At 56.4% G+C, this 24,054-nt stretch overlaps 1 protein-coding gene across 10 annotated transcripts in view; it reads right to left on the bottom strand.

Moving 5' to 3' along the window:
* Nucleotides 1–24,054, bottom strand: part of HDAC4 (histone deacetylase 4) — a 270,948-nt gene that overhangs the window by 93,107 nt on the left and 153,787 nt on the right. For 9 of the 10 annotated variants that reach the window (XM_074364630.1, XM_074364632.1, XM_074364631.1 and 6 more), the window contains one exon: nt 11,761–12,005. In XM_074364630.1, the coding sequence (XP_074220731.1) occupies nt 11,761–12,005 (245 nt within the window). Of the gene's footprint in view, nt 1–11,760; nt 12,006–13,122; nt 13,906–24,054 lie in introns of those variants that run through there. The other variant, XM_074364637.1, reaches the window with a different exon arrangement.

Genomic DNA, 24,054 nt, shown 5'->3' on the forward strand with positions numbered 1-24,054 from the left:
CCGGTCCCAGGTGACGCGTCCTCGGTCGGCCCCAGGGGAGTGAGTGCGCACCGCTCCATGCAGGGCTCAGGCCACAGAAAATGAGACCTCGAGCTGTGCTGATGTCAGTCTTGGGCAAAGTCCTCAGAGCTCTCTGCAATGAGCACCTCACTAGCGCGCGAGGGTCAGGACTGTTCCGTGGAGGGAGGACTGTTCTGCAGACTGAAAAACTATCACGAGCAATTTAAAATACGATATATGTCTACTACCTAGTTTTTCTAAGGGAAAAAAAAACAAAAATAACAGATCATATTCATCTAACCAAGAGTAATATTGAATTTACTTTCAAGCCAACACTGGGCTCAGAATCAAAATTCAGATCCCCAGAACTCAGCTTCTCTGATTCTGGCTTCGGAATTTAATGACAAATGTTCAAGTGGAAACCCAACCGGATTTTTACCTTAAAAAGTGAACTAAAATAAAACCCTGCCCTGCTGAAGGGCAGCCCCGGGGACGGCTACCCACCCACTGGCCAGGGGACGAGAGAGGCCTCCCGGCCCCCAGCCGGCCAGCACCTCTCCTCAGTCCTGAGGGCAGTGACCCACAGTGGCAAGCTGGCAGCAGTCAAGTGCGATGAAGTCACAGAGCACCACCGCGCTTAATCAGGACAGGGCTTGCTTACGGCGCTGCTCAAAGACTGACCCCCCAGGCCCCAGGATGCTACGGATACGCACTGCTGACATTATGGCCGTTAAGAAGTCCAGTTGCCCAGGCAGGGTGCCTTGGAAGCTGCGTCCCCACGAGACAGTGGAGGGTTGTCTGCCTTTGCAGGGAGTCCTGGCTCCTCCCCTCCTCGGGCTCACAGCTGCCTGGAGACACTTTCCCTGGGGGCTCCAGGCGGACCAAAGACCCAGACGGCGTCTGACCCCCATCTTCTCTCTGCAGTCGGCTTAGGTGTCTAAGCAAGCCCGGGAGGGTCCTGGGCCGGACCAGAGGCAGCGTATTTAACAACAAGAGCCAGTGAGGAGGAAGAAGAAGAAACCACATCGCCAGTCAATGCAAGGCAAGGTTTTCTTTGTGGAACAAACTTCTGCAGCTGTGACCTTGGGAAAGACACAAAAAGCCCTAGGAACCACAGGCAGGCTGCAGTGCAGACGGCGCCACCAAAGGCGAGCCGGCACCTTACAGAGCACGGCGCTCTCGTGCTCCAGAACGTCAGGCGGCAAAGGAAAAGCAGGGCCCAGCACGACACCTGGGGTGGCCAGCAGTGCCCCCGGACGGCAGTCACACAAGGCCATCCGCCTGCCCAGAAGCCACTTCCTAGAAACCCAAGGTGCCGGGTTTATGAGCCATTCCTGACTGCAAACGTGTTAATCAGGCACAGACAGGCTCAGGGCTGACGCAGCACGTGGCCACGAGCTGTCCCAGGTCGCAGGTCCCAGGGCTACAACCACCTCCGTGCGTCCTGCAGGCGCACTAACAGTTGCCTCAGGTGACCCAGAAGCCGGGGCCCCAGACAACACCCATTCAGCTCCTGGGACGGGTGACAGAGGAACCACCACAGCCCGGCCCCAGCGCCATAAAACCAGGCTCCCTTTCAATCTTACCTTTTTTCCTACTAGGAAAAGTGTTCCACTTTCAACTAAACAGCTCGTAAAACTCTACCCTGTCCATGGAGACAGCACAGGGCACACTAAAATATTTTGCGCGCGCGCACACACACGTTGAGCCTTACCAGTAAAAAAGGACGTGCAAATTAAAAGCATGGAAATAGGTTTTATTTTTCACCCCTTAGGCTGGAGATGCCCCATGAGGCTCGGGGAAGGGAAGGTCTGTGCTGAATTTGCCTCTGGAGGAGGTGTGAACTCTGCCGGAGGGCACCGCGGCAAGATGCTTTAAAACGTGTAACATGCACAGTGTTTTCTCACACGAAGGGATTTTTTTCTGAGAAAATAACTGCAAGTGTCCCAAACCTACACCAAGGATGACACTGCAGTCTGGTTCTCGGGCAGGAACCGTGGAAAAGGGGCCCCCACCTCTGGGACGGCACCTGCTGGCAAATGGGTCAGGACGGGTTGCCGCGTCACTGCGCTGGCGTGGAAAGGGTGCCGCGGCCCCAGAGGCACGGGGTGCAGCCGACTCCAGCCACTTTGGAGCCACCGTGGGGGCGCCGGCTGATGTCGGGAATGTGGGGGGCCCCGCCAGCTCCCAGCTGGGCATCCCCGGGCTCTGTCCCAGCGGACCACAGGGTCCTGGTGCCGGCGGGACAGGGTCTGTCTAAAACAGCTCCCAGAAGCACACCCTCAGACTGAAGACACGTATTTTCTCTCTATGGTGGAGTCCCAGTCACAGCAAAGACCCCCAAGTAACTATGAAAAATTGACAAAAAGCCACCGCTGGGCTGAAAGTTTCGTTAACAAGTGTAAGAAGGGCTGGTGAGAACAGCTGATCAGAACAGGTAAGTCCTGGGGTGGGGGTAGGGGAAGCGTGTGCTGCAGAAGGAGTCTGACAGGCCAGGCGTACCCCGGTGTGTGAGGGGGTCAGTCCTGCATTCGGGGCCTCCCCACACCTGCCCTGTGGTTCCTCGCCAGGCCTGGGGCACGCCAGCCACAGCCACGCCCCCTCTGCATACACGTCTGAGTCTGCCCTCTGCACAACCTTCCCAGAGGCATTAGTGCCCAAGTGCAAGAGATAAGCTTCCAGAAGCCCAGAGGGACCCCAAGCCCTGACACTCGGAGAGAACAATGTGCATCGAGGACGTGCCTCCCCAGGGCATTCCTGCGGGAGGGGACCCCCTGTGCTTAGTCACCCCCAAATTTGGTCTCTTAGCGGTTTAGAGGTGGTTCACGGCTCCAGCTCACTTCTGCCTTTCTTGTTAGAAACACAACAGAATGGCTCATGGTTAAATTAGAGGTCAACCACTTCTGGGTTCAACTTAACCATCAGATCCATCCTCAAAGGTCCATATTCTAGAACCGCCCAAAGACAGACCTGCCTGCCGCCCTGGCTCCGGAGCACGGTGAACGTCAGAGAATCACACGGCGCTCGTTAACTTCCCCCCGGACGGGAGCGTCTGACACGCGGCACGTGGGTACTCTCGCAAAGACAGGGCCAACCTGGTTCTCACCCATTTGATTTGTTTTTAGACACTTGAGCACTTTATATACATATGTCAAATCAGCTACGTAACTAAGAGGAAAGTCGGGGTTCAGGGGGTCCCCAGTGCAGGCATGTGGCCAGCCAGGGGAAGGGCAGCAGCAGTGGCGCCCTGGTTCTGGACGAGTCTCTCCTGTACTTGCAGGGTGACGGTGCTATGGAGAAGGACGCTGGTGCGCGCACAGAGGGTCTAACAACAGAGCCACGTGGTGAGGGCTGTGCCTGCAAGACGACACCACCTGTTTCATGTGCTCTGTGGGGACACACAACCGTGACGACCCAGACCCCTGAAATTTATCATGAAACCCACACTGAACATGGCTGGGCTGGTCCAGACAGACGTTGTGTGATGCACCCAGAGTAGTCGAATTCATAGAGACAGAAGGCTGAATGCTGGGGGCCAGGGCTGGGGAGGGAGTCGGGAGTGAGTATTTATTGGGACAGAGCTTCACTTTGAGAATGAAAAAATTCTAGACACGGATGTCGGTGACAATGGCACAACGGTGTGAATGTACTTAATGTCACAGAGCTGGACACTTAGAGGTGTAAACGTTAGGTTCTGTATATTTACTGCAATAAAACCATGAGTCAGGGGTTTAGTGGCTCCTGGAAGAGGTAAACACGGAGCCACCACGTGGCCCGGCCACTCCACTCCCAGGCGTGCACCAGAAGAGCGGAAAAGAGGCTCGAACCAAACTCGTGCCCTCACGGTCACTGCAGCACCTGCACAGGCACCACAAGGTGGAAAGACCCACACGTCCACCAAGAGATGAACAGACAAACAAGCTGGGCCACATGCACACAATGGAGCACTCGGCCCTGGAGAGGAAGCCAGCGCTGACACGCACCACGGTGCAGAAGAACCTCGAGAAAGTTACGCCAAGTGAAAGAAGCCGGACGCAAAAACAACACACTGAGATTCCGTTCACATGAAGTCTCCCAGACGGGCAAGTCCCGGGGCAGGAGGCCGGGCCGTTCAGGGCTGCTCGGCGGTGCGGGGACTCCTCCCGGGTGAGGAACACGTTGTTAGAGGCAGGTGGGGTGACGGCTGCACAATACTGTAAATGTGCTAAATGTCACTGAATCGTACACTTAAAAATGGCCAAATGATGAATTTATATTACGTGACTTTTACCACAATTTAAAAAAGATGACTGAAGTTAAAATCATGCATTTTCCATAAAGAAAAGGAGGGGAGGGCAGCCACTTCTCTCCGGGCTCCGCCAGGTGGGAGTGAGCGCAGGCGCAGGGCCAGCCATGCGCGGAAGCCCGGGATGCGGATGGGGACGAAGGCGGAGCCTCGGCCACCCTCCTGCCCCTTCCGGCATCGGGAGGGAGCATCCCCAGCTGCGAAGGAAGCAGGGAAACTCAGGGGTGGTGACAGCGACCACAGTCCCGACGAGCACTGGGAGCCGGAAGAGTGGTGCCCAGCACCGCACCCGCAGACCACCGCTTCCCCGTGGGGAGGCCGGTCTCTGCATGCGGGCCTGGGAAGGCCTTCCGTCCCTGGAGAGCCACCTGCTCTTGTTTACTACCTGAGTCGCAGTGAGGCTGCTGGACTCAGCACCGCAGGAAACACAGTCACTGGCCCGGAGAAGGTGCGCCCACACAGCCCTGAGGGGGGCCCGGGGCTCTGCCCAGCACCCCAGTGCCAGAGCCAGCCTTCAGGGAGGCCGCACCCCCGGCCACACCCCAGGCCAGCCTTGCCACACTCACAGCCATGCCCGTGGTCCTGGCAGGACGCCGCACCCATGTGCTGTCACCGGCAGCTTTTTGAGATCTCAGTGTGGTTACGGACGTCCTAGTCCACGCAGCTAAACAGCTGTAACCTGCAGGGGACACCACCGTCTGCCTAGAGAACACAGCATCACCGATCACAAACGCCTCAAGACTAACAGGAAAATCCTATGCACGGGCTACAAATGATAATGAAACAAGAGCTTCACACTGACAGTAGAAAAGGCAAAAATAAAATGGAACACATTCTATTCATTAAAAAAAAAATTACGTGAAATACCCAAGAATGATTAGACATAAAATCCACAGGTCTCACACGAGGAAAGCAGAACAGGTCTTTTCATAAGGACAGAAGCCTCAGAGCACAGACCACGCTCCTGGATTAGAACGTTTATATCAGAAAGTTGCTGGTAGACCTCCTGCTAATTTATTGACTCGCTGCAGCTTTGGTAAGTTCGCAGACAACATTTGGGGGGCTTTATGAGAAATGATTCTGGGGTTCACCCAGGACAACAGAAGTCCACCTGGAGGCAGGTTGAGGGAAATGTAAAGTGAGAATAACGTGTGGATGGGCCCCAAATGACCGGACACTGAGACGCAGGGAAAGGCTCCTGCCTGCGCGGAGCAGAGAGGCCCAGAGACAGACTTGGCTGGGAAAACAAGTCCGCGCTGCTGACGGACAGAGGTGGCACTTTTCACTGTCTGGAAACACGTTTTGCTTCATGCCCGAGGGCAGGCCAAGTAGGTAACTATTAGATTATAAACACAACTAATAGCCAAATGGCAAGATATGACGGACGCTGAAATAATGCCCTTAATTTATGAAGAACGCTCATGTACCAATGAGAAAGAGACCAGCACTGCAACAGGAAAACAGCACAGGAAATGGTAATTAGTAGAAAAAATGCAAAAAGGCAATCAGCACGTAGAAATCTGGGTGACCACACTCAAGGACATGCAGACACCATGTGGGACAGAATCAAACGCAATGTGAACAAGTCTGACTTGTTCGTCCCTGCTCAGCCACTCGGCGGTCTGCGGGCAGCGCAGGGGCGAGGCCGGGGTCACCCCGGCCCGGGCCAGACCGCGGGCGGGATGAGGAGGCCCGGGCAGCCCCGGCCCGGGTCAGTAAGTGCCGCCGTTACTGCTCTCAGCCCCTGCGCGTGTGTGTGCACGTGAGAGAGACAGACAGGTGCACGCTCAGGACTAGTGTAGCTTTTGGAGAGAAACACGATGACAGGTAACAAAGGCCTCGGAGAAGGACTCATCTGGGGTCTGCAACACCACTTCTATTTTATTAAGACAAACGCATGTGGTCCACACACACAAGGACGCTCAAAACAGATGGAAACCTGGATATGACCTTGATGTCCAGCCACTCAACCATCAGTGGTTATTTAAATTCATCACGGCTCACTGTAAGACCATGAAACCATTAAAACCACACTTCTGAAGCGTATGTGATGGTAAAGGGAAATGTTAACAATACGCTAAATAAAAACCGCATATCAGTATAACCCCAATTCCATACAACTATCGACACACACACAACGTACATAATTTAAGATTACAAGAATACACTCCAAATGTAACAGCCTCCTTAGCTAACAGGACTGGAGTCACATTTCCCTTGTAATTTCCAGTTACTCAATAATTAACATTAAGGACTTTGCGATCAGAAAGAGACCAGGAGGAAAGCGGTCCCCGTGAAAACGACTGTCTGGAGGCAAAGGCTGCTGCTCCCTCCCTGCCGGGCAGGCGCCGGGCACCCTCAGCCCCGGGCCTCCTCCTCCTTGTCCCGTGATGCTTGGGCCATTCACCTAGACAGGTGTCCTCTGGGGGTGCAGGGGGCCCTGGGGGAGATCTGAGGATGCTGTCAGCCAGCGGCTGAAGAGGAGGCCAGACGTCGGGGTGAGCATGGCCGAGTGAACATGCTTTCACCCCTGCTCCTCTCCAAAACCCACTGAGAGGAACTACTTTTTAAGAGACACAAATTCACAAGAACAAAGGCTGCAGGCAGGGCTGGAGAGCAGGTGTGTCCTCAGCACTGGGGACGATGCAGAGCAAAGGGCAAAGGAATCACCCCGAACAGAGAAGACTGCGGCTGCCACCTGGAAGCTCTGGGGGTGGCTCCCAGACACCAGGGTCGACATCCCATGTCTGCTCAGTGTTCACAGCACTTCCCATCAGTGAAGGGAATGTCTAATTCCTTCCCAATACAATATTACAAGCGCTTGCAAAGCAGCAAAAGCCACATGTTTATAAGAACATCACTGCCGTGGATGGAAGGGAAGGGATGGCAGGCTGGAACCCAGAACAAGGTGGCCGAGGAGTCCTGGCTTGCACGGGGGCGCTCCCCACAGCAAGAAGGGCTGACAGGTTTCTCAGACTGTGGGGCCGGGTTTGCATCAGGCACAGGGAACTAAGCCAATGGTGAGGGAGGAGACGACAGACTCAGGGAAAGCCGACAGCTGTATCAGGAAGGTCACGCGGTCACTGCGTGGCATAAGCAACAGCCCCCCCCCCCATGAAGGTGGAGCCCCTGAAGGGCTCTTTAACTAGGAGGCGGCTCAGTGTGGGGGCACCACGAAGATGCAGCAGGTGCATGGAGGGGGGGAGGTGAGAAAGCCAAGTCTTCCCCCAAGTGGGAAGTCACCGCAAGGGACCCAGGACTCAGGGACCAAGCTGGCCGTGGAGACACAGGGAGCACGTGCCAGCACAGACCTGTGGCCTGGGAAGCTGGGTGGGGGGCAGCGAGGGCAGGTTCTCTGTGTTGACACACTACCTTTCTATTAGATACATTAGAAACAAATTTCTCTGATGAAAGTTTTTAAAAGTTAAACAGCACAACAAACGCCCAAAGCGGCAAATCTCGGTAATGTTACATTTGCCAGATGATCAGCTACGCTCTCCCAGGTGATGAAGCGGCCAACAATTTTCTGAACACAAGCACCTGGCGACACCCAGTGGCACCACACTCTCAGCCCTTGGCTTTGGTGACCAGGCTCCCTGGGCCCCGCTCCGGGGAGAAGAGAACCCACAGTGCGGGACAGAGCGAGGACGGAGCAGGGACGGAGCGGGGACGGGGCCCCTGAATCACGACCAACAAGGAAATTGTCTTGTACAAGCGTGACACTGAGTGTGGAAACCTCACGGGAGACCTTCTGCACCCGAGGTTAACAACTGAAGTTCCATTTCAAAAACGATTCCCTTTTTAATTATAAAATCCTATTCAAATTCACTGATGATTTAACGACACTAATTAGATTGTGCGCTCAAGAAATCTGTCTGACAAATACCACTGCCAACTGTCACAAACAGCACCACGGCCTACGAGGAGGGCCTAAATCGTCACAGCAGCGCGGGCGGAGGGAACGCCAGATCACACAGTTTAAACGGCTTCAGACTGAAGATCTCCACTGCAAATGGAAAAACAAACAAATGATTAAACTGCGGAGAACACGGAACCTGGAGGCGCTCCCTGCGCTGCTGAGAACCAGCCCAGAGCCAGGTTCCGGGGCTCCAATCGCCTCCTGGGGCGTCCGGCCGGCGAGTCGGGGGGGGGGGCACGCCCGACATGAGGAGCCCCCACCCGCCAGGCTGCGAGGCACCAGGCGCTGTCGGGAGGACTCGGGGTTGGGGGCGCTCTCCTCCATCTCCGAAGAGGTGGCACAACTCGTGAAGCACCAGCTGAGGAGGGAACCGGCCGCGGAGGCCAGGCCCAGAGGGCAGAGGCCGGACCGCGGGAAGCCGGGTCTCACCCAGAGGCGGTGGCAGCACCAGAGCGTCTGGATGTTTGCTGCTTCCTGGTGCTGCCTCTGCTGACCCCTCACGTACCTGGGGTTTGTTTATTTCTCTTTTTTTTCCTTGTAAAACCTGCAGGTTCAACTCATACATACACGAGAATGTCAACAATGAGCATCTTCCTTAATCCCAGGAGCACAAAAATCCACCCCGGCAAGTTTGCCGGGATCCCGCCATCACATGCTGTCCGAGGACAAGTGTGCGGGGAGTGGAAGCGGGGAAAAGTGCAAACCAGCACGCGGCCCGGTCCCTTCGTCACCCAGGCGCCGCGCTGGGCTGCGGCGCGCAGAGGCGGGGGCCGCACGCAGAGCGGGTGGCAAGCGCGCCACCAGGTCGGGGCAGGTGGATGGCGACCTCGGGGACACACGGTGCTCTCCTCGGAGGCCAAGAGCAGAGACGGGCCCCGCCGGTCGCCATGGGGCCGGGAAAAGGGGACCCATCCGAGAGGACCGGGAAGAGCCAGCCCGCAGCCATCACTCGGGCTTCTGAGAGGACATAAAGACACAGGCCTGTGACGGCAGATCTTCAAAAACATGCTGAGAAGTAGCTCTACCCCACGTGGGCCGGCAAGGTCACCGGACGTGAGGGAGCCCAGGGCTTGTTTTTTAAATCGTTGTTTGGGAGGCACAGAAATGAGAGGCTGCAACCTCCAGGACAAAATGAGACCGCAGCCTGCGCGGGCGGAGCCTGTGGGGGCGGAGCCTGTGGGGGCGGAGCCTGCGGGGGCAGTAGCAGCCTGTGGGGGCGGTGCCTGTGGGGGCGGAGCCTGCGGGGGCAGTAGCAGCCTGTGGGGGCGGAGCCTGTGGGGGCGGAGCCTGTGGGGGCAATAGCAGCCTGTGGGGGCGGTGCTTGGGGAGGCGGTGCCTGCGGGAGGCGGTGCTTGAGGGGGAGGTAGCAGCCTGCCGGGTGGGGAAGGGGCGGCAGCCTGCGGGGGCTCTCGCCGGTGCTGAAAGGCAGATACCTGGGTTGACACCCGCTGCCAGGACCATGGCCCGGGCCGCCTGGGGCTTCCCCACCACCGTCCTGAAAAGTGGGTGCTGCCAAACACGCCTCGGGTGGGGCTGGCCTGGCGCCTGGACCGCTGTCCCCCCTGCACCTCAGAGCAGCAACCACTAGCAAGGTGCAGGCCTCCCCACCGGCGGGCGAGGTCCAGGGCACACCAGCGTCCCCGCAGGGCCTCCCTCTAGTCCCAACAGCCACGAAGGGCCCTCAACCGCTCCACCCCAAACCCCAGAGTGCTTATTTGAAAAGTAGAGGACCACGTGGCTGCTGGAGGCCAGTCTCCATGGAGACCGGTGACCTCTGATAGGCAGGAGCACTCGCCTGCTCAGGATTCTAAAGGCAAAACGATGGGGGCTGGACTTCCAGCCGCTCTGGAAAGTGTTCCCTCCTTGGTTTGTCCAACGTCGACCTCAGAAGCCCCACGGAGTAGAGGGGAAGCAGCAGAGGCAGCAACAACCCGACACCAACAAAACCCAGAGGAACAATCAAACCCGCCAAGACCCAGGGCCTCGGGGCAGCTCCCCCCTGGCACCAGAGGGCAAAGACCGTCTGGGTGTGGCTGACACCTGAAGAAGCCAAGGCCTGGCTGAGTGACGTCCACCCATGGGCCATGCTGGTCTCCATGGAAAGGGCATTGCAGAAGAACTGGGGAACATGAGGGCATGGCCTTTCAATTCTCCACATCCCTGCTGCCCAACCCATAAGTGGCCTCGAACCACATGTGGTCACAGGGCACCTGAAACGCTGTGGGGCCAGGCGGAGACGTGCTCTCCATGTCTCATCTGCAATGGTGCACCAAAGTTGACGACAAACACAAGTGTTTCTATGCATTTTGAGTGAAAACAATTTTAGAAGTAGGAGCTTAAGTAAAATGTCTTCACATTAATTTAACTTTGGCAGCCAGGCTCCCAGCAGCCCCCAAAGATCCCTGCCCCCTGGTCACCCCTTGCCTGGGCCCCTCTGGGAGGGCTGATCTATGAGACAGTAGAATAAGGCAGGAGGGGGTGTCACTTCTCAGATTAGGCAAGAAGACACGGAGGCCTCCTTCTTGGCCCCTTGGATCTTGGCATCTGGGATGTTCACTTTGGGGAAGCTGCTGTTAGAGGCCCAGGTGGTGAGGACCCATGGCCTCCTCCCTATGCCCACGCAGGTGAGCTTGGGAGTGACCCTGCAGCCCCAGCACCCTTCAGATGAGACCGCAGCCGTGACCGGCAGCTTGACTGCACCTCCTGAGAGATCCTGAGACATAACCACCAGGAAGGCAGCTCCCGGACCCGACCCAGGGATGCAACCAGACAGCACACGTGTGTTTTTTTCAGTAGCTAGGTTTTCAGGTAATTTGTTACCTAGCGATAACATAACTTACACAGCCAGTTTCTTCTGGTGTCTTAAGGTGGCTACAGAAAATGTAAAATCACCTATGTAACTGTAATATATACCTGCTTAATTCCATTGGACATCGTTGCCCTGCACGGTCCTAAATACAGTGAGAGCATGCTGTGATCACAGATGTCGTAAGTGGTCCCTCAACTGCGTAACATGACTTTGCTATGCATCCCCAGTATGTGTTTCTTTTAAAATCTGGGGTCAGATTATATACATGCAGAGAGTGAGTGTTCCCCAAAAGATCTACGTTAGTTTTTTCTTATTCCATTTAAATTAAAAGAAAATATTACTGTCTTTCTCTGACTATGAAAAGTCAGTAGGAAAAATGGAGAGAAGACAGACAAGTCCCAAGAAGACAGTGAAGATGATGCATAAACACACCACCCAGAGATGATCACCGTTAATATTCTGGTGTTTCTTCTTGCTGGTAATGTTTCCATTTATGGACAAATCTTATATATGTGGATGAAATGCTACTTTCAGTGTGTTTCTACACCGTGACTTTTAAATGCTGTTTCCCACTAAAGGCCACATGGGCCACAATTCACTCAGCCAGCGCCCGTGCTGGACATGCAGGTGTCTAGTGACTGGTGTTAACGGCACAGCAAGGAATGTCCTGGGACTGAATCTCAGCCCTCCGGCTGGTCCTCTGGGCCGATCCTCAGCCACGGGACCGCGCAGCCAGCGGCCACTTACTTTGATGTGCTCGTGGAGCTGGGCCTCGTGCTGCCGGGACAGCTGCTCGTGCTGCCTCTGGAACTCAGCGATGAGGATCTGCCTCTGGAGCTGCTGCTTCTGCTTCAGGGCCAGGAGCTCCTGCTGCAGCTGCTGCTCCCGGAGCGCAGGCTCCGCCACGGGCAGCGGGAACTGGTGGTCCAGGCGCAGGTCCATGGGCACCGCCGGGGGGGCCACCGGCAAAGGCAGAGCCGAGGCCACATCCACTGCAGGAGAGAACACAGCAGAGAAGTGCCGGTCACTGCAGCGGCCTGGCCCCCAGCCCCATCGCTGCCTTCCAAAGAGCCACTGCAACCATCGGGGCCCGTATGCAGAAGGCAACCGTACGTCTGGGATGCCTTGTCCCCCACTCCTGCCCCACAGACTCAAAGGGCAGGACTCGGAGGCCGTCGAGGGGTCCAGCCCTCAGGGCCAAAGGCTGGGAGGTGGGACCAGGGCACCCACTCCTGCACCCTTCCCTCCTTGCGGGGAGGCCCTCTCTCTCGGGGGACCTCGCTGCAGCCCAGTGGCCTTTTCTGACATCTTTTTTGAAAGTCAACAAAGAGAAAAAGCAAGAAAAGGTCTCCAAAGAGCCCCAACATCCGTATGCGGAGAAGCAAACCGCCTTTTTCTTCTCCCTGCCATGCAGCCACTGAGAGCCGTGTGCGGGGACCACAGAGCAGCCTGTGCCCTGAAGTGGTCCAGGCAGATGCCCAGGACGGGGAGCGCTTCTCCACGGGGAGGCAAGCACCCTCTGGAGAACGCATTTACCGACTGCGGCCAACGAAAGGCCCCGGCCTGCCCGCACCAGCTGGCGCAGCAGGCCTGTGCGTCCACAGCTCGCTAAAAGATGGGTTTCTCCGCCGCACCAGCGGACTGCCAACAGAGCTGCAAGTGTTCTGACTGGAAGCAGAAGCGGAGTCAACCTTAACGCTTCCAAACCAACACCAAATTGAAGTGAGAAAGTGAATGCAGAAGGAAAGTCTTAAATTGTGGGTGTCGCAACATAACCCAAAGGGAGTCATCCTTTTTGACAGGTTTGCATCTGAAAAGCACGGGCGGGTGGCAGGCACTGGCTGTGAGCTGAGGTGACAAGGTGACGAGGTGACGGCACCTCCCAGGTCAAGCCTCCTGTAGTCCTCCCCCGGGCAGGAGAGCGCCCCCGGGCTCTGCTCGCCCAGCACAGAGGCCCATGGCTGGGCGTAAATCTTAGTGCTCCCCAGGCAGCCTGCTCTGGGCTCACTCCTTCATCAGCCGACTCGCACCAGACCCAGGCGCTGGAGACGGGGGCCCAGGTGGGTCCCGGACTCAACAGACAAGGGCCGCCAAGGACCAGTTCCTTACCTTCAGAGCCATCGCCACCTGGCACGGTCTCATCCCAGCGTCTCTGCCCAGACTCCCTGCAGGTCAGGCCTCGTTACGCACCCGACCTTGTCCCAGGGTCACCCTGAGTGACCAAGGCCCGGGGACCCGGCACCCAGAAGTAACCCAGTTTCTGCGGAGGTCTGTGCTCTGCAGCTCACAGATTCTGGTGAAACGGTCGTAAGAGGACCCGCCCCTGGGAACAGGGCAGTCCTGTGGTCACTGCCCAAGCAGCAGGTCCACACTGGCCATCCCTGTGAAGCAAGGTGGGGAGAGGCTCGGCTCTGGCAGGAGCCCTAGGTTCTAACCCCTGAGCTGATTCCTCGAGCCGTGGTGTCCTCGACTGAAACGCGGCCTGGTACCTGCAGGGCAGGGCGCACCCTGGCGGAGGGGAGGGTGCTGCTGGGGCCAGAGCAGGGCCCTGGCTCCATGACTGGAGTCACCATCTCCCCCCCTCAGGACCAAGCCCTGGCTCCCACCTGAGCCCCCAGCCTGGGCTAAGCTGGCAGAGGCCCCCAGGAAGGCTTGGACCCTGGCTGCAGGGCGTGGGGACAAACTTTCACTTTCAGTCATTTCAAAAATTATCTAATTCTCCTCTTCGAAGCCCCAACAAGGCCGGGACAAACACCAGCTGACTTTTCTCTTCCGCTTCTTCCCCCAAATCTCGGAAGTGCCACCCTAACTTTGTAAGTGAACTTATTTTTTTCTAGTTGGGGGTCAGGCTTGATGCATTAAAAGGTTCTTATTTGACATTTATGCAAGAAAAATCACAAAGAAACGGTTTGTGAGCAGGACCAGGGAACGGGGGTAAGCTATCCCACCCCCACCCCCACCCCCACCCCACACAAGACTGGAATTTATTAGTTTCCTTTCTTTTCTTTTTATGAGCATTTTTAATATGAAATACGGCACAACAGAAAAACTGTTTAAACACCACCAGTTTTATAAAACCTCAACATCTCTCCTCATTTGCTTCAGACTTTCTTTCAAGGACTCGACCATCATGGAGGGCAGGGAGGAGAGCTCAGGAAACAGGCCTGGAGGGAAGAGAAAAGTGACTTGACGTCTGGAAGGAAACCGGCTTCCCCGTTTTCTCTCTCCAGGGGGCGTATGTCATCGCGCTCCCACCAGGGACAGCCCTGAGCTTCCTGAGAAATGTCGTCACCGTGAGTGACCAGGTCTCCCGGGCCCCTCTGTGTCCCCCGATGCCCTCAGAAAGGTCTCCTCCATTAACCGCGGACCTGCCCAGCACGGTGACAGGTGCGTTGCTCAGCAGACGTCCGCGGGTTAGTCGGCCTTTGTTCTCTAATGATAAACTCGACTTTGTCTTTCTGGATAAACACACAGTCACTGATGGAGTCATCCTGAGACCGTTTTATTGAGCACGTTTGGGTCTGTGCTCGGAGGTCAGACTGGCGACTTGGCCCTCACTCTGCTTGCCTGGTCAGGTAGCGATCTTTTAGCTTAATAGCCAGAGATAATTAATGAGATAATCATACTGCCCTGCATTTCCTAAGTGGTATCATCTCGTTTGGCCCAAGGCGGGGTGGTCAGGTGTGACCCACACCTGCGAGACATGCCCAGGTGACCTAAGACATCACGTAGGAATAAGGCCGTCCCTAAGACTCGGAGCACCAGACCCACCCATTTTTCCATACCACCCCCCCCAGTTCTAATTTTTCACAGACGGGGTCGGGAGGACCATCAGAAACGTCCAGGAGTTAACCTCTTTAAAAACTGAACATAAAACAACTCCTAAGGGAGCCTTTTTACCAACTTCAAAAATACGAGGGGTCAAACGTCTCCACACATGTGTTCAGATACTGAAGAGATGTGCAGGGCCTCCCGCTCTGTGCCGGGCGCTTGGGGGCAGCTCCCCGCCCAGCCTGTAGCAGGCCCCCTGGGAACCCGGAGAGCAGAGGGCAGGGGGCTGATGGAAGCCTGGGGAAGGGTCTGCACGGAGGCTGCATCTCTGAGACAGGAGGGGCAGGTAAGCCAGGACCCACGGGTCCGGGCATCAGTGGAGGGTCCTGGGTTGCTGGGGGAGAATGGAGGAGCCGAGACCACCCCTCACAGCACAGAGCCTGCATCTGCACATCCTGGACGGTCCCTGCAGGCCTGGGGTGGGGGGGCGGGTGAGCCCGGGCCTTAGAGGCAGAGGGGCCGGCGTCGGGGTGCTGGGGGTGAAAGAGATGGGGCGCTGGCCGCAGGCAGGGAAGCGCCGGGCAGGGTGGGAGGGCGCTGCAGGCCCAGAGTGGCTCAGGGGCCAGGCAGGACGGGGCTGCCTGGAAGGGGCGGGAGGGTGGAGGCTCATTCTGTCCACAACAACGTTTCTGAGGCTCCTCCAAGTCTGGAGTCATAGGGAACCGTGGAAGGAAACACCTCCCCCCACAGTCCGTGTTGTTAGTCATCCCACAGGTACCGGAGTGGATGGGCCCCGGGGGGGCGGGGGCCGCAGACAAGCCCCCCGCCTGGAGTGAACGGAGGGGGCCCGGGTGCAGGCAGGTCCTCAGCGGAGCGCATCGCTGTTCTCAGCACGATCCTCCTTGACTCACTGCTGGAAGGAAGACAAGTCCTGCCCTAGTCCACCCCACTGAGGCTTGTGTAAAACCTCACTCTTCTACGAAAGAAAGTCAAAAGCAAAGGGGATGAAAAGCTATCCGTTACCTACGGCAGATACACCATGACCAGCTACGCCCTTTCTTCACCTCCGAAAACGATGCTGCACTGACGGAGAGAAACGGAAACCGACACTGAACTTGCGGGGGCGAGGGACCAGGCGGGGGCTCCCCATGCCCAGTGGGCTCAGCGTCGGGGAGATGGGATGGGGGGCAGCTGGGCAGTGCCCGGGCCTGGCCCGCACCAACTATCGAGGCCGCAGCCACAATCCCCATTCAGCCCAGGCGCTGGCGGGTGCGTCAAACATGACTTATACTATTTCTGTATCAAAAACCACTTGAAATGCCATGAGTTCCCAACAGAGAAGCTGCTAGGGCTTCTGACCCAAAGCGCCCAGAAGAAACAATAAAACCTTCTCTACTTAGAGAATGCAGCATCAAAACAAAAAGCCTATGATTCTCCTGATGCTTTACGGCAGAGGAGGAAACGGCTCTATAGGCTGTGCCCCGAGAAGCATATTAGTACAATCAGACTCATGACGTCAGTAAAAGCACAAAGACTGTATTCAGAATTTCAGTAAGAAATGGCGAGCTTGGGTTGTGACTTCGAGTTCTCAATCAGAAATAGAAAGAAATCTGCCAGTCTATTTTTTTTTTTAAACGAATGATCAGAGAAAAGGACACTGTAGTTTTCCATGACATGGGTTAGGTCCTCTTTATAACACCATTTCATGTCATCATATAGACGTGAAGTAAAGAGAAGGGCTATTCTTTAGAAAATGCGGCCAAAGTTTGGGGTCTGTTCGAGTAAAGAAGGGCTCATTCAAATCCAAGGGAAAAATAATAGACATTTCAGCTATGTAACCACGGTTTCCTCTCACACTGACGTTTGCCTGTGTGCGAGGGCGGAGGGAGGGGGACTGGGGGGGGGAGGGAAGGGGCGGGGGGGTGAGAAACCCCTCAAAACACGGCCATCTCGATGGTGAGGTGCTGCACCCCTGGACACACACACACACACACACACACACACTGAGGTGAAGAGTGAGGAGCGACCACCTGCATGCCCAGCCCCCCTTGCCAAACAGAGCATCGTGCTCCGAGCCCCTATCACGTGCCCGCGCCCCCAACGTCTGATCTGTTAGGCACCCTGCTTTCCTTACGGTTACAGTGTCCACGAGTGAGGCCCTCAGCCTGTGTTCTGTAAGTGACAGCAGTGAGGACAGAGCAGTGCAACCAGAGGGTGACAAAGGTTCCCAGGAAAAGACAGTCTCAAGTCCAGGCTGCCTTCAGCTTCCGGGACAATTGACAAAGACAGCTTCTCCCTGGGTGAGGTCAAGAGTGACCCAGGGGACCCAAGGGCCACCCCTCCACAGCATCTGGTAGGCGTCACATGGACCAGAGCCGCCCTGCCTTCTGCGTCTGCTCCACCTCCAGGTGTGAGCCCCACGGCGGGGAGGGGGGGGCCGCGTCCCCAGGTGAGTGAGGCCGGAGGGCGGGAGAGTCCGGGCAGGCCCGCCCTCGCCTCGCACACCTGCCCCGGAAGCTGCAGAGTGAGGCGGCCCGGCACCTCCCGCTCAGCCGCCGTCCCTGCCGCCTCCCCCCTTCCCGGGAGCCCCATGCGCCTCTGTCCTAGAGCAGGTGCCTTTCCTCTGTCCCACTCTTTCTGCAGGAACTCGGGCTCCAAGTGTGTCTTGAACAAGGAGCCGTGAGAGGTCGGTTTTGTGAGTAAAGATGTCTTTATCTCTCTCTCACCGTGTCGTTACTCTGGCTGCGTACAGAATCCCCGAGCGCAGCGGCTCTGGCCCGCTGCCCCCTCGTGCCCAATGCTGCCCTTAAAGAAGCCGAAGTCCCTCTGACTCCGCGTCCCTTGCCTGAGCCCGGCCTTTCCCTCCGTCCCAATGCCCTGAGATCAGAGGCAGAGGGCTAGGGGCGGACCTTTCTTCTCCGCGGCGGGCCGCCCGGCCACCCGGTCAGTGTGGCAGCTCAGGCCCTGCAGCTGCGGGGAGGCCCCTGAATTCTCTCGAGGATGCATTCCTTTTTTCTCTTTCCCCTTCCGGAACCTCGAGTAGTTAGTTGGGTGGTAAGGCTCCTGGAACAATCCCCTGATTTTCTTTTCCATTCCCTATTTTCCTTTTCTTTGTCTTCTGCTCAGCTTCACGTGAGACTGCCTTCAACGTGTGCTCTAACCTTTCCACCGGGTTTTGCATCATTTCTGGAAACGTACCCCGGAGTGAGAGGGTGAACCTAGCTGGAAGCTGGGAGCAGAGAGGGAGTCTCAGCACTGGGCTTCCGGACGGTGCGCGGAGCGGCGCCCGTCGGGACTCGAGGCTTGGCACTGCAGGTCCCCCGCCTCGCCAGCCTCTCATCCCCAGTGAGGCACCTTTCCACCCAGGGCCTGCAAGGAAGAGGCGGAGCTCCGGGTGCCAGCGGGGGTCTCTGTGCTCAGCGCTCATCGTGAACGTGCTCACCGATGCCCCAGTCCTGTTAAACTCCCCGCGTCCTCCACTGGCCGCGGTCCCCTGCCTGGGCCTCTGGATTATGTTCTCCAGAGAAGAACGCTCCAGTCAGCCCCCACTGGTTGGGGGCTCGGGTGGTCAGTCCCCTCTGAGGCCAGGAACCCCCGCTCTGGCGTTCTGAGGGCGCTCCCCCCACAGGAGGCCTGCCGACCCGGGCCTCCCTGGTCCCTGCTCCAGCTCTAGATCCGTCACGACCAACGGCCGGGCCTCCCCTATAACCGCCAGCTTGCACCAGCACCCTGCAGTTCAGTGCTCCCCATGGAAAAATAAAAACCAACTCTATTTTTCCCCAAGAGCTCCTGGGGCCGGGCAGCCACAGGCATCAGCTCCGCGAGGCTTTGGCGCGAGGCGGAGACCACGCTGGGGCAGCGCCCGCCCCGCACCAGAACAGGCCAGAGCGCGCACTCCGGCCAGACCCAGCCTGCTGAGCAGAGGTGAACACACAAAATCCCCGAAATAGTCCTCTGCAGGCTAAAAATAGAAAGCCGTCATTAACAACTGGTGTGTGTTCTTCTCCACTGTCTCTTCACCTCAGTCAGACTTCACCTCCACCCAGCACACACCGCCTCCCCAGGCTACACGTTTTCAAAGAGTCGCTCTCTGGAGCAAAGTCTAGGGTCCGGCCACACACGAGGGCGTGGCCTCCCAGCCAGCGTCCCGCCCGAGGGGGCATTTCCCGCAGCTGCTCGGATCCTCCCCTGCAAGGTGCCCCCCAAGCTCCTCCGAGCTGTCTCTGCAGGTACCAGAGAGAACCCTGGCGGTGATGGGTGGGGGTGGGGGTGGTTGCCGGAAGGGTCTGCCCTCAAACGCCCTCTCCCCACCCCTACCCCGGCAAGCCACCGTGGGGGACAGCAGGGCGCGAGGTGGGGCTACTTGGGGAAACCCGCTCTGCGGCCTCCACCTCACGGCAAGGCGGTGTTTCCGAGTAAAGCTCAGGAGAGCAATTCAGGCAGGGCCCGCTGTGCTGTCAGCTCACAGGGCCCCAGTGGGCAGACCTGGTCCCTCAAACACCCAGCGGGGTGGGCGTGGGGGGCACGGTTCTCACGTGCAGAGGGGGCGGAGGGAAGAGCGTGGGCTCCGGGGCCAGTGGGAGTTCCAGTCCAGTGGGTGACCAGCGGGCTAGTGTGCAAAGTGCTGGAACAGGACTGATGCTGGCGTGTGATCTGGTGTCCACCTCGGGGCCGGGACGCAGCCTGGGGCCCGGAGCCACCTGTAACAGGGGCTGAGCAAATGCAGAGAGAAGAGCTCAGGGCATCTGACCCCGGGGACTGGCATCCAGGCGAGGTGGGCAGAGCTGAGCCCACCTCACCTCCCATGTTCCTGATCCCACTCCCCAAAGAGTGGGCCCATAAAGCACTTTTCACACTAAGAGTGACAAACACCCCAGGTGACGCTTGGTGGTCAGGGTGCGGGAGAGACTCGCAGAAGGGCGTAGCTCCCCCCTCAGCATCCGCACCTGTAAGCCCCGACGGCCGAGGTCATGGCCCCGTGTGAGGGCAGGTGCCCACAGCGCCCAGACATAGGTACCCAGAAAGCAGGCCCCTTCCTACCCACCAGCAGCTCCGGCCGCTCCGCAGACCTCAGGACAGCAAGCACTGCCCTGCAGCACCCAGCCCCTGGGCAAGCGCAGCTTCTGGGAGTACAGGTGTCCCCGAGCTCCCCACGACAGGGCGAGAAGGGAGGAGGGGAGGGGCCCCCGGCCTGGCGGCAGGTTGGGCCAGCCAGCACAGAGCGATGAGCCCTTTCCTCGCAGGCCGCAGGGCCCAGGGGACACGGAGAGACCACGACGTCACTACCTGAAGGGCGCATGCTTCGCCTGCAGGTGTGGGGATGGCAGTGGTTTCCGGTGCCCTAGATGAAAACTCTCCTCTTCATGTGAACAGGCACTTCGCTGTGTAATAATCAGCTATTTTTAGCAAAATCAACTGTAGACTCACACAGCAGTAAAGGATAAAAACAGGGTTGACCGTGTTTTCAGGTCTGGAAAATTCTGTCTTGCGCTTTAAGCAGAAGTGCAGTGTCTGGTTGGAACACACAGGGTGAGGGTCCCAGGGGCAGGGCTCCCAGAAACACAAACCCACACGGCTCCTTCTGTTCTCAGGCTCAAAACCCCCTCAACTGAAACAGATGTGGGGTCCTGGAAGAAGCAAACTGGGCGGACAGTCCCGGGACCGCCTGGGCCCTGCGTGCAGGAGAGAGGCACGAACATCGGGAGGAAAAGGAAAGGCGGTGATGCCCTCCAGCTTCACCGCGAGGACCTCGGGGAGCAGCGTCGCCTGGTCCCTGCATCCCTCCAAGTCCCGGGGCGCAAAGTCGCCTCCGGCCAAGGCCACGCGGCCCGCGGCACCCCAGCCCCACACGAGGCTCCGCAAACTGGCCGTGCTGACAGCAGCACAGGGGAGGGGCCCTGTGTCCTGGCAGACAGGGACCCAAACGGACTATCAGCTTCTGGGGATACGAATATAACCCGGAAAGGCTCCAGCTTTGTAGGCACCAGGGAAACGAGAGTCCACTTATCTTAATGCAGAGGGAGAAACAAACATTGGCTCCACCTGCTCAGGGCCCGTGCTGATCCCGCAGCAGCTGCTTGGGAGTTTAGGCCTGATCCCTCTCCCGGCCCCACCCCGCCCTTCTGTCAAAGAAATAAAGAGCTCTTTGTAGTACAGGAGAGCATTGGGAAGAGAATAAGGCCCACGGAGCAGAATCGAGGCTCTGGTCACGTTTCAGTGACGCCCTGCTCCTCCCTGTCCTTCCCCATCACCGCACCAGGCCCCAGCCTGGCTCCCGGGCCACTTACTGCAGGGTGGGCAGTCCTGCGGCCCAGCCTCCCCTCCGCCCAGCAGGGAGGTCACGGCCTGCATGCCCGTCCCTGCTGTCGGGTTCCGGAGTCGGTGCTCCCAGCGGTGGATGTCACAGGTCAGACCTCAGAGAGGCAGCCTCACCTGGAGACAGACGCTGAGCATCTCCAGAGCCGGTGGGAGGGAGACGGAGGCAGAGCCAAGCAGGGGAAACAAACAACAGCAACAACGAATCAGGACAACCGCAGAGTGGAGCTGCAGACACAACAGACAGTCCAGCCACCGGCGCACCGGTGAGGCTGCCCGTGGAAACTGCCAGGAAGCAGCCGTCCAGCTGGGGTGCGATGCACAGCCCCTGTCAAGCTGGGGCTGCGTGCGTAGGGAGACTGGCCCTCGGGCGCGAACGCAGGACACGCACAGCCGTGCGGCCCGCTGAGAGCCAAGACGGCGTGGAAGCTCACCGGCCGGCCTTCAGTCAAGGGAGAGGCCCACGGGAGGCCTGAGAGGCGGGGAGGCAAGGTGAGCCCAACACGCGGGGAGGAGGCAGGACACCTGACTCGCGGAGCTGAACCGAGACGCGGTGAGCGCTCTGGGCCGGAGCCGGCGGGGTTGGCCTGACGAGGGCTCCGCACGCCCCGGCACACCCAGTCCGGGGCCGCACCCGCTGGGGACAGAGGGGAGACAGGGCGTCCACAGCGGGGGCGTCGGGCGGGCGGAGCCGGCGAGAGCAACAGGAAGAATTTTAAGGAGAAAAAGAAGACGTGGCTGCTGAGCTCCCAGCCATTGACAAGTAGCTAGAACGGAGAGATGATGAAAACAGAAGATGTAATATAACTTGAAAGGTCCTGCTTGTGCTATACTCAGAAGAAAACTGATCACCTTAAACTATCGTTTGTGACAATAATGAGCTTACAGGTTTATAAGCCTGATCGATGTATCTCTGCGAAACTAGAAAGCACACCCTTAGAGCAAGTCCAGGAGAACAGATGGAAGGAGACAACACACACACACACACACACACACACACACACACACACAGCGAGAAGCACTCATGAGCCACACACAGCAGCGCAGTCAGAAATCGGCTCTTTGAAAAGACCAATACAATAGACAAATTTCTGAGAAGAATAATTTAGAAAATGAGAGAAAGGCACAAACTTAAAACATTAGGAACTGGAAAAGTTGCAAAACTTTAGCCGTGACAGAAACTGAAAATAAAACAAAATACAATGAACAGTTTTAGGCCAATCGATTCTAAAACCTCTGTAAAATGATACATTTGTAGAACAATGTAACTTTCCCAAGTTGAGAAAAAATAGAAAACAGAGTAACCCTATAACCATAAACTAAATTGTATCGATGCTTTAAAATTTATCCACAAAGAGCGTATTAGAGACAGTATGAGCAAACTTTCAACTAACTGATCATTCAATTTTGAACAAAACTTTAAAGAGAATAGAAAAATAAAGAACACTCCTGGCTCTTCACAGGCGTCTAGTATAAAACCTTGTTACAAAAGCCAAAGACAGTATAAAAAAGAAAAATAAATACAGCCACAAAATTCCCAAATCAATTATTAGCAAGCTTAATCCAGTAATCTATAAAAAGGACAACAGACCAAAATAAGTGGGATTTTAAAGTGAGAAATGCAATGGCTGTATAGAACAGCTACAAATGTAACTCACTGTGTTAATAACGATCATCCTAATGACGGAAATAAGCATATTATAAAATCCAGTGACTAGTCATCACGCGAGCTCTGAGCCAACTAGGAATGAAAGAGAATTTCTTTAACCTGAAAAGTGGTGTCTCTAATTAAAAAAACCACAGTAAACATTGCTTTTAACGGTGAACCATGAACAAGACAAGATTCCAGCCAACAGCACCCAGAGGAGCTAGCTGACGGGGTCACAATACAAGCAGAAAGGCAAGAAACAAAGCCACCACGCTTCTCAGACTCTGCGCCTGCCCGTATAGAACTCCTCCCCGCTAAAAAGAAAGGAATTACAGAGAAGCTAATAGATCTAATGAGGGCCTTTAACAAGGTGCTGGGTGAGGTCAACATAAAAAAAACAGCATTTCCACAACAACGCGACCAGTAGAGAAACTAACGTTTAGAAGAATATAAGGTTCTAAGAATTATATCTAATAAAAGACAGGAGAGACATTTATGGATGAAAATGGAAAAGACTGCTGATATTCTAAATGGCTGAAACAAATGGAGAGAGAGACCTTCAAGGCCAAGAAGACTTACCGTCATCATAAAGGCGGCAGTTCTCTCCAGACTGATCTACGGCATGAACGCCGAGTACTTCGTGACCTGGACAAGGTGCTTCTCAAACAACACAGAGGAACAAACCCAAAGCAGTCAGGGCCATGACACAGGTGGTAATGGGTCCCCCACAGGTAACTCTGGAGAAGACGGAGCACTCTACGTTTCTGTCTATGGAAGGACGATGGAATTCATCCCTGTCCACTCTGTAGACCAAAACTAATTCCATGTGGATTAAGATTCAAATGTGAAAGGCAAATTTTTAAAACTTTCAGAGGGCACTTTGGAAAACATCCTCATGACCTCGGAAAGAAAACTCAAGACGCAAAAAAGTGCTGACCACCAAAGACAAAACTGACCGCACCAGGACTACACCGACACCAGGAGCTGCTGCCCCCGGGACACCACTGCACCGTGGAAGGCTGAGCTCTGAAGAAGATGGTCAACGGAACATAAAGAGGAAGCACTTGACAAAGGACTTGGAGCTATGCTGGATCGGTAAATCAGCATAAAAAAGACCAGAGGAAGTGGCAAAACACATGAATAGGCTTTTCACAGAAGAAGGACCCTTAATGGTTGGAAAAAACAAACAAACAAACAAACAAAAAACAAAACAGGCTAAAATGCAAGACCACATTAGTAATCAAGAAAAGGCAATCAGACCACCCGGAGATGACAGCTTTCCATCCACCCCATTCTCAAGTTACTAG

Source organism: Camelus bactrianus, chromosome 5 (assembly GCF_048773025.1).
Source record: "Camelus bactrianus isolate YW-2024 breed Bactrian camel chromosome 5, ASM4877302v1, whole genome shotgun sequence".
Classification (NCBI taxonomy): domain Eukaryota; kingdom Metazoa; phylum Chordata; class Mammalia; order Artiodactyla; family Camelidae; genus Camelus; species Camelus bactrianus.